This window comes from Saccostrea cucullata, unplaced genomic scaffold (genome assembly GCF_032062105.1).
Source record: "Saccostrea cucullata isolate Sc308-1 unplaced genomic scaffold, CSIRO_AGI_Scuc_v1 ctg18255, whole genome shotgun sequence".
NCBI lineage: Eukaryota > Metazoa > Mollusca > Bivalvia > Ostreida > Ostreidae > Saccostrea > Saccostrea cuccullata.
In genome coordinates, this window is record NW_026930046.1 from 1 (window position 1) to 10679 (window position 10679).

Sequence of the window (10679 nt, forward strand, 5' to 3'; positions counted from 1 at the left end):
CCTTAGCTCTTCCATTTTTTCAAAGGAACATTCATCATAGACAGAAATGATTGATTTCTACATAACTGCATGCACTTACTTTTTTCTATTCCACTTCACGCATTCTATATGAGTTTACCAAAACTTATGTGATTTAATTCAAAATTGAATTGAATTAAATAGAATTAAGTAAAATAAAATTAAATTAAAATTGAATTGCGTTCACGGTGCTGAAATATTAAATTAATCACACAGAAATACACATCTAGTTATTTTAACTGTTTGAAGTTAATTATTTTGATACAGCATGTAAACATTTTTGAAATATTTCTATCATTGGTAAAAATATGGTAACATAATTAAATATTTAACTTTTTGTAAAATAAAAGGTAGGTGGGTTAGTACTGAGATTTACTTTCAAAGTGTCCCTGCCTGGGAAACATGGGGGAAACTACACATTGGTGGCTTTCATGTCGGGAATCTGTATGGAAACCACTGAGGCATGTTTACATGGTTTCCTATCTTGGGAAACTTACGGGAAACCACAGGTTGGTTTTTCCATATCGGGAATCTACATGGAAACCACCGGGGCATGTTTCCATGGTTTCCTATCTTGGGAAACTTACGGGAAACCACAGGTTGATTGTTTCCATGTCGGGAATCTATGTGGAAACCACCGGGGTATGTTTCCATGGTTTCCTATCTTGGGAAACTTACGGGAAACCACAGGTTGATTGTTTCCATGTCGGGAATCTATGTGGAAACCACTATGTGGTTTCCATAAAATGGAAACTATATGGAAACTACTGATGTCACGATTCCCATATGTTTCCATCGGGTTTCCAAATTTGGGAAACCTGGCTTTTCATCCTGTGAATTCGTCCGTCACTCCATAGTTCCGTCCATACATACATACGTACATAAATACATACACCCAAAAAAAGCGTGCAAAAGAAAAACGTCCTTAACCTCTTGATGAGACGTGCTCATAAAACCACTCTAATGAGTTCAAAGAAGAAGTTTTAAGTAAATACCTAAAGTGTTCCGTAGTTCTTATATTTTCATTTTCCTTAACAATCTTTTCTAAAGACTTTCGGAATTGATTAAACTCCTGAGTTGCAGTTTCCTTTTGATATACCTAAAATATAAAAAAGAAAGGATTGTATTTTACAGTTGTATTCTTTTTTTAAGTTTAAATAAATTGGTTTTTAGTGTATTTGAATATACATGTACGAGTGTTATTTTAAACGTACTTGAACAATGACATTTTTACCAAATAAAAATGAATGGTTCAATTAAATACCAAAATATTATCTAAGAAATCCAAGTCAGAATAGCTTGGAATGCATTGTTTGAAAATATTTTTGTAAAATTCCTGGTCATTAAAGGTCGCCGATAGTGATAGTTTCTTGAAGTTAATAAACAAAATAACAGCAAAAATAATCTAAAAATAATTTTAAACCAAATTTCAATATATTTGCATATTTTAGATGATCTACTATTGATAAAAGAAGTAGTCTTGTCTAATAAACAGGAATTCAGTACTATAATATCTTACATCTGTTAGATTCATTCTGAAGATATTTTCTTTCCTAACTGAAGGCCACTGTCTAAGAATCCTCTCTGATAATTTTTTCCAAGTTTTTTCGACCTCGTCTTCATCGCTGCTGTCATCTGGATCTTTCTTTATGGAATCCCATTTATTTGTTATGAAGATGACACTTCGTTGATCAAAGCAAGGCATTTCGTCATCCATTTGCAAGTTGGTAATGGCTTTTAATATTTCTGGAAGCTATGAAACATTTTAGTGCAATCGTTGTTTCTTTTGTTTTAACATATATATCTAATAATCTATTTAAATGATGGAAGAGAAACCTAGTACTGTAAAACGAGAAAATTTGGCACATACATATTTTAGCGCAAACGCAAGTGGGAATGCATTAGCGCAAATAAATTTTAGCGCTTGCACATGTCAATAAAATATTTATACGTATTTTATATTTCATTTTTTTTAATCCACACCCGTATTTGATTTTATGGTTAGTCGAGCACGGAAACACATAAGTACTACCGTATATAAGTAAACATTCGTAAACTTTACCGCGGTACGTGTTCCTGTCACATGGACGTGACACAATGTTAAATATTTATTTTATTTCTATTTTCTATTAAAAGAAATGGAGAATTTACTCATTTAAAATCATATTAAAACAATGCATGCATCGACAGAAAATTACTTCGATAAAACGGTAATCCTAATCAGGTATTGTCTGCGCATAGCGCATGCGTGAGGAAGGGGGGCAGCTTTAAAAATCGCAGAGAAAATTTACTCGAATTTAATACAATATACATCGTGGTTTGTATATAAGATCACCTGGATTTGTTGTTTAAACGTGTAGTAATGTGTGTGGAAACCTATCTGAGACATAGCACTGCGAAATGCCTAGAAAAGGGAAAAGGAAAGTTCATGTGAGTAGTACTCAATCATTGCATGTTCCTAGTATCCATGATATGGAGAGTCAATTGAGTAACAGTAATAGTAGTATCAGCCTTAGTGCACCAACGGCAGTTGCATCTACACCAACTGCAAACTTTCAAAACAACTGTCAAGGAAATAATTTTCAAGGAAATCAGTTCGTCCCCTATGGGCCCCCGGGACCACAGAGTCAATTTGCTGGGTACTTATCCCCTATACCACCAGTACAAAACCCCTCACAACACCAATATCAGCACGTTGATATTCTTGAGACTTTGAAAGTCATGTCGAATCGATTAGAACAAGTATCTACTAAACTAAACAAATTAGATCATATTGAAAGGAGACTCAATGAACTGGAACGGAATGTCAACACAGAGTTAAAAGAAATGAAGGGCAAGGTCAACGGGGTGGAAGAGTGTGTGACACATATTAGTAAACAGTATGATGACCAAACGAGGGAAGTCAAAGAAATGAAGAAATCTGTTAGTAACATAAGGAACGAAAATGAAATGATCTTGAATGAATTAGAAATGGTGAGGAATGGTATACCGGAGACTGAAGAGGAAAATACAGAAGAAGTACTGAAAGAGTTCATACGTGCAGAAATGAATATCACAGAAGTTCCACAGTTCCACAGGGTACACCGAATGGGGAAGATACTACCGGATAAACACAGACCAATCGTCGCAAAGTTCGTGCTGCATAAAGAAAGAGAAATAGTGAGAAAGGCCGCCCCATCAAGCCTAGAGGCGTTAACGAGCAATTTCCTAGGGAAATTAACGAGCGCAGGAAAGTTCTATATCCCCACTACAAAAAAGCGAAACAACAAGGGAAGAAGGCTGTGATGATCGTGGACAAACTTATCATAGATAGCAAATGATTCTTTCCACCAACTGGTAAATTCGTGGCTGATCCAGGCTCCAATAAAGTTCCTATGTAGGTAAACCACGGAGAGCAACAACAAATAATTATTAATGAAAGTAAAAACTCAAGTAACTCTCTCAGATCAAAAGACACTTTGAATGTAAGATTGGTATCCATTTATATCTGTGGGTTTTCGCAGAGGTATGGGTACAACAGACCATATTTTTTTATTATACTCTCTTATAGAACTTTTCAAAAGACACAAAATGAAACTGTACTGTGCATTTATTGATTTTGAGAAAGCATTTGATTCGGTTTGGCACATTGGTTTATGGAATAAAATTCTACAAAATAATATTGATGGAAAATGTTTTAAGATTATAACCAACATGTATAAAGGTATAAAATCAAAAGTAGTAGTGAATGGAATAAGTTCAGAAATGTTTGAATGTAATATAGGAGTTCGACAAGGGGAGAATTTGTCACCATTTTTATTTTCATTGTACTTGAATGACCTTGAGGAATTTTTATCTGGAAACAAAGCTAAAGGTTTATCTTGTCATGAGAGAACTAAATCTCTACTTAAAGCTTTTTGTATTATTATATGCTGATGATACTATTTTGTTATCTGAAAACCCAGATGATTTTCAGTACATGCTTAATATTTTTTCTAAATATTGCAAGAAATGGCATCTTAAGGTTAATAGTAAGAAAACAAAAGTCGTAATATTTGGTAAAGGGAAAAATAATGTCCCTTTTACATTTGAAGGCTCCAAGCTTGATATAGTTGATAACTTTAAAGCCGCTTCATCCGAAACAGGCACATATTATCTTAAACAATAAAAGTATGTCATTACATAGATAATATATAAAAATTAATTATAAGATTGATTTAATAGTTTGATACAACAATCCCTACATGGAAAACATGGACCAAAAACCTTGTTGACAAACAGCAGTTCCTGACGGGAAGTTAAGATCTGTTTTGAAGTCACCTTTGAAAAAAATACTTTTATCGGTTATATCTAATTATGAAGAGAATTCAAACCCGAGTATTTTTTTTCCATTAGTAGAATCCTAAGACATGATATATCTTTTAAAAGTTAAGAAATTAACTGAATATAATCCATAGTAATTTATATATTAATATGCATATTTACAGAATAAAGGAAAATCAGATATATTTACAGATTTTTTAAAAAGGGAGTTTAGTAACGAGGGCTAGAATATTGCCCGTGTACACTTTGTTATGGAAAAAATGCTCGGGTTTGTTCTTCATGAGTTATACATGTAAGCGATAAATTTAATTTTTCAAAGGTGATTTCTCGCAATGTAAACAAAGGATTATTTGTTGTGTGACCTAACAAAAATTATTTTTTTTAACTTTTGAATTTTTTTCATCTTTAAGTTGAAATAATTTATGGACAATTATTTTTCAAGAAGAAAAACGAATATCTTTTTTTAGCGATTAGAATCGGACCAAGCGGCTTTAAATAGTTGGGTGTTACATTTTGTAAAAGTAATTCTTTTAAGTTAAATACTAAAGAATTATATGATAAAGCTACTAAAGCTATGTATGGTGTTATTGGTAGATGTAGAAAACATAACTTATCAATTGATTGTAAGTTAGACATGTTTGATAAAATTGTCAAACCAATACTCTTATATGGGTGTGAAATATGGGGTTTTCACAATACTAAACTGATAGAGAAATTACACTTAAAATTTTGTAAACATATTCTGAGCCTGAAAACATCAACACCAAACTTTATGGTGTATGGAGAACTTGGTAGACACCCTTTATTAATTGATATCAAAGTTAGAATGATCTCATTTTGGGGTAAACTCATTAATGCTCAGTGCTCTAAATTATCAGCAAAGCTTTTATGTGCATTGAAATTATATAAGAATCCATGGTGTGACTTTGTACAGAAAATTTTAAATGAATGTGGATTGACTTATGTCTTGTATGAAAATTCATTTAATATATCTTGGCTTAGAAATAAAGTATATACCATTCTTTTAGATCAGTTTAAACAAACATGGTTTAGTGAAGTGCAAACTTCCCCTAAAGGTTTGAACTATAGAATCCTTAAAAAATCATTAATTTTTGAAGACTATTTGTTGAATTTGCCTCCAAAACAATCCAAGAAATATTGTTTATTTAGATCTGGGAATACAAAATTACCCATTGAAACTAGTAGATGGTTTAACATCCCTAGAGAAAACAGAATTTGTAAATTATGTAATAGCAGTGACATTGGGGATGAATTTCACTACTTATTTAAATGCACTGATGTGTCTATAAAGAACTCAAGAGTCATGTATTTGTCAAAATATTTTTATTTGAATCCAAATATTTTGAAATTTGAAATGCTTTTGAATGTAACCAATACTAACCAACTCTGCACGATTTGTAAATTATTAGATATTATAATTGAGAGAGTTAGCTCTCTTGGTTGATATTACTCTGTTATCCTTTCTTCATGCATGTAATATTTCATGTTCATTGTACTGTATATATCTTCTCTTCACTGTTTTGTCAGTTATGAGAATAAAGTTCAAGTTCAAGCAAGCTCAATCGCCATGCTTGATTGCATTGTTTACCTGGGGGAGGCGATAGATGGTTGACACGCCGAGAAGCCAAACTTTGAAGGTGCTAATGATAATAACTACTACTGGGGTAACAATAGTTCAAGTAAATTATAATTTGGGAAGAACTTTTCTGTATTTCCGAACATGTGCAGTACTGTCTACTGTGTATATAAATTCCAATGACCCTTCGACATTACGTAATCGGGCGTTCCGGTTTACATGTACTTATGTAAAAGCTTTAAACACGCACAAAAATGATATTTAGAAATCCTTTAGTGCACAATAAATTTTAGCGCTCAGGGAGTCTTGCGCCAAAGGCGCTAAAATTAATAGTGCGCCAAATATTCTCGTTTTCCAGTATGTGACTTTTGTTTACATTACTGATTCTATATCTATGAAATTAAAATGATTGAAATTTAATTTCTAAATTTCTTTCGCAGTAAGTAGATGAATATAAAATGATATTACATGTACAGTTATTTTAAAAAAATCGACAAGCGAAATAAAGTTTTAGAAAGAAAAATAAATCACAAACATAACAAACAGAAATTAAGCTAAAAGATCCATTGCCAAAGCCCAAGAAATCTAAGGCATCAGACCAATGAGATAGAGTTGTTTGTGAAAACGACACTGTTATATGTATTTCTTTAATTTTGTAAAAAATATTCGTGGATCTTTAACTACAGAAAATGTAAATGTGTATTAGTTTTGTACTGATCGTTTAGTAAATTTTATTCAATTTATTTAAAATTTTTCAACGTGAAAAATTTTTGTTTTGTTTTTTTTTACATTCAGAGATATCGTACGATTCTTAAATCAGTTAACAATTTTTAATTTATTATTTGTTGTTTCGATCTATCACATTAAACTTGACATTAAAGAACTTACAGATTTCTATTAATAAGTTCAATATTTGCAAGTTTTGCAAGTAAATAAAAAATGACGGCAAAATAACAATTTATTATTATGACAATTCCTACATCTTCAACTTCCATGATATACAAACAAAATACTTTAGCAAAATGTCATTTTAACGTTCATATTTACTCCAAGAAAAAAAGATTTGCAAGATCAAACTCTACGAATAAATGCTGCTAATTACAATTTCTTCTTCGAAGCCTGCTCTGAAAATAAGTCGTGGTACAAAGGCATTAACAATCATGTATAAAGGCAACTTTTTGCAAGATCTTAGTACAATAACTGTTGCAAAAACAATCGATCGATGGGTCAAAGGATGCTTTTCTTAAGAAATTTTAGTTTATTTTTATCACACATTTTCCTCTGTATTTTACGTTTACACACACATGGCTATGGGCAAGCTCCATCAAACCTAATTCAAGCTCTTTATAAAAGGTCTATGCATACATTCCTCAGAAATGGTATAATTCTATCGGATATTCAGCATAATTGGTGCTCGTTTCATTCATTTTCAAAATAACTTTTTTTTTCAAATGCATATAGCATAATGTCCAAATCAATTTCTAAAGAGTCCTTTCACGGTAACTAAGGTAGTACTCTACTGCACGGTAAATTAATAACGTTAAGCGAAGTTTTGTTGATAGATAATTTAATGACGTTTTTTAAACAATTGCTTTAACGTCATATTTCACCAAAATATATCATTTTGTAAATGAGTTGTACAAGTACAGTAGTTATGGTGAAAGGGTCTATTAATACTTAATTTGAATTACTCTGTCTCTTTGCATCCCTCCTGCACTTGCCACATTGATCACAAATATGAAAGAAACAGCATTTGGCAAGTATTCCATTAACTTTTGACTGACTTTTCCAGAGCCTCCGATTCCTGGTGTATCAACCATTATTGTGTTACCCTGGGAGATGATATTGAATTGAATATTATTTGCGTTTAAATTGTATTAAATATAAAATAATAAAAACAAGGTCTTGTCATTTCCAAACGTAAAAATATCTTTTGATACATTATTATAAATACCTTTAAAAAGGGTACTGGTAATCCAATATCAACACTTTTATACTTTCTACTGTCTTTTTCAATGGTCATATCTGTAAGATTCTTCAGTGTATCTCGAAGAGTTTTTTCCCCTTTCCTTGTTAGTACATCAATGTCACTCATATCTCTGCGCTCAACCTCACCATTTTCTAACTCAGTTTTTATCATAACTTTGTCAGAGTTTCGTATTTTGCAGACTGTTGATGTAGATTCCATGTTTCTTCCTTTAAAAATTCTCATTTCTAGTATTTTATTAATAAGGGTGGATTTTCCCGCGCTTGTTTTCTCCTGTTAAGAGAATTTCAAACCTCACTTAAAAGAACTTTAATTGTATTCTTTTAAGTGAGGTTAATGAAAATGTTTGATGAGATCAATCTAAAGCCCTGCATGTATCATTTTCCTTCAAATTATACCAAAAACTTATTAGCATTAATTTTATTACATGACTTTCTTTAAGTTTCAGAATGCATTAACAAAAACATAAATAAAACAATTATATTTTAGCACTTCTAGTGATTTTCAAAATGATTTTTGCTAGAAGCACTGCCATTCAGGAATCCAACACTAATGTCACTTATTGTACTTTGATATTTGAAACAAAGCTAAAATGTACCTGCTACAACAATGCCATGATCTGATCTCAAAATATCCTTCTGTCCTTAGCAATAGACGTCTTATAATCTGGGGATGCTTTTTCCAGGCATTGTCTTAGGTTTGTGTCGTATTCCTCACTTTCAATGATCTCCATTAAGTCATCAAACATTGTCAGTATTTTCTCTGAATATCGTTGTTACTCCTGGTAAGTCTTTTTTTAATTAATTGACTACATTTTGAAGAAAAAAGATAAACCAATTAAGTTATACACTTCCGTTGCAAGATATTACGAAGGGAAAAAACCTTAGCATGCTTTGTATGGAAAGGTGGCGATATTATTTTTTTCTGCCTGCTGTGAAAATGAAATCTTTGTGCTAATATCCTTGAATCATTATAAGATGTCGATATAGGTGATATTGTGCAGCATAACTTTCACTCTTACTGCATATAACTTAATTTAAGTGCAACTGAGTCGTTAAAAAGATATGTCACACAGCAGGAGTAAGTAACTTTGAAAATTATAATTTAGAAAATGCACTCAGTTCTTCAAATGAAACCGTTCTGAATGGGCCACAACGCTCACATTATTTACATGCATGTTCTCTGCAAAAGAGGGGTTAAGCATGTGACCGTATGGGTGTACGTGTATCTAAGGAAATCCCCTAATTTACTACGTTATCACTTTTTCTGACAATGATATTCTACAGGTTGTATACAACGCGTAGATTCAAAAGTACACGGAGGTGAGAACTTGTACTTCTCAAAATCAAAGTATATATTATATTATTTTCAGGTGGTATTTGGTACGAAGTTAAGAGTTTATTCAATAAATCTTACAAGTCTTTTTAAATGAAAGTCATAGAACTATTTGATACAAATGGATTGTAAAGTGACTTGCTGAAATGTTGTTTTACACGTACCGTACACGTGAGGTTTTGTAGAACAGAAAACGATATTGGGTACCCATACTTGTAAAACACGTCTAGGTTTACACGTTCAAGTAGACGTAAACATTCAAATGCTTAAATTATCTAATATTTAAAAAAATAACGTACACTACAATTCAAACATAATGTATGTTGAATTGATGTCAAAGCTTCGAATCACATAATTATACATTTTCCCGAGTGCCAATAGTAATATTACCTAGCCGGCGACACAAAATTCTCGAATGCATATAATTGTAAATATACTTTTGATTTATAGAATTAGAGATGGGATCCATTTTTGCAGGAAAACAAAATAAAAATATTTTGTTTCAAAAGACCTATTCGTTAACGAGAAACATATTTGAAGGAACAAAAACTCTATTTCTTATTTCAGGAAAAGAATGATTGTACAGCTTCAAACCCCCTTACACATTAAAGCATTATTGGTTTTGTGAAATCCAAATAAATATTAAATTAATAAAACTTCAACATGTTCAATGCGTGGATACAAAATCCTTTTTCTGATACTTGCCAATGAAATCCTTGATATGTTTTTGGTGGTAACTTTGGTGCAAGTTGGTTTACAGGAGATTTAGTAAAAATGGGTTGTGTAGATAATGTCGGTGGCTCTATTGAATGTGTCAGTCTTTTTTCCTGTATTTCCCCCGATGTATGTTGTTGAAAGTCAGACCTAGTAGAAAGTTGGAAGCTGAATTTGATAAACATGGTTTAATTGGTAAAATGGTAGCTTAGTTGAACTGATTATGAAATGATTGGATAGAGTATTGGAAATGTTGATCCTATGAAATTCGTTCAATATAACAGAGCGGAGATGATTAGTCTATCATCAATACATTTCAGATCTACATGTAAGAAGAAATACATAAGTCAGTTAACATGACCTTAAGTACAAAGCGATAAATGACTGGAAGGGGCTGACATTCCATGTTACAGTCCCTGAAACGTTCTACTTTCCCATTTTTCCGTTCGCTCACCGTTCGTTCAGCGTGCATTCACCGTTCGCTCTCCGTTCACAGTATTACGTTCACCATTCACCGTGCGCACGCGTTCACCGTTCACAAAACGTTCACCGTTCGCTCTTCGTTCCGTTTACTTTGCGTTCACCTTGCGTTCACCTTGCGTTCACCGTTCATTTAACGTTCAGTCTTTCTTGTCATTCGGAACTCCGAAGTGAAAGGACTTATCTTTTTGATGGTAAGGATTTACACGTTTTTTAATTCAATAACTTAGATATCGTGTTTAAAAA

The 10679-nt window shown here is 32.3% G+C and overlaps 1 protein-coding gene across 1 annotated transcript; it reads right to left on the reverse strand.

Annotated features, from left to right (window-relative positions):
- Positions 1-1013: 1013 nt before the first annotated feature.
- Positions 1014-8177, reverse strand: LOC134282778 (uncharacterized protein in xynA 3'region-like; the record flags this gene model as incomplete). Its single annotated transcript, XM_062765172.1, has 4 exons — positions 1014-1117; positions 1538-1771; positions 7609-7749; positions 7872-8177. Coding segments are annotated over 4 exons (785 nt in total), but the record flags the coding sequence as incomplete, so codon positions are not given.
- Positions 8178-10679: the final 2502 nt, after the last annotated feature.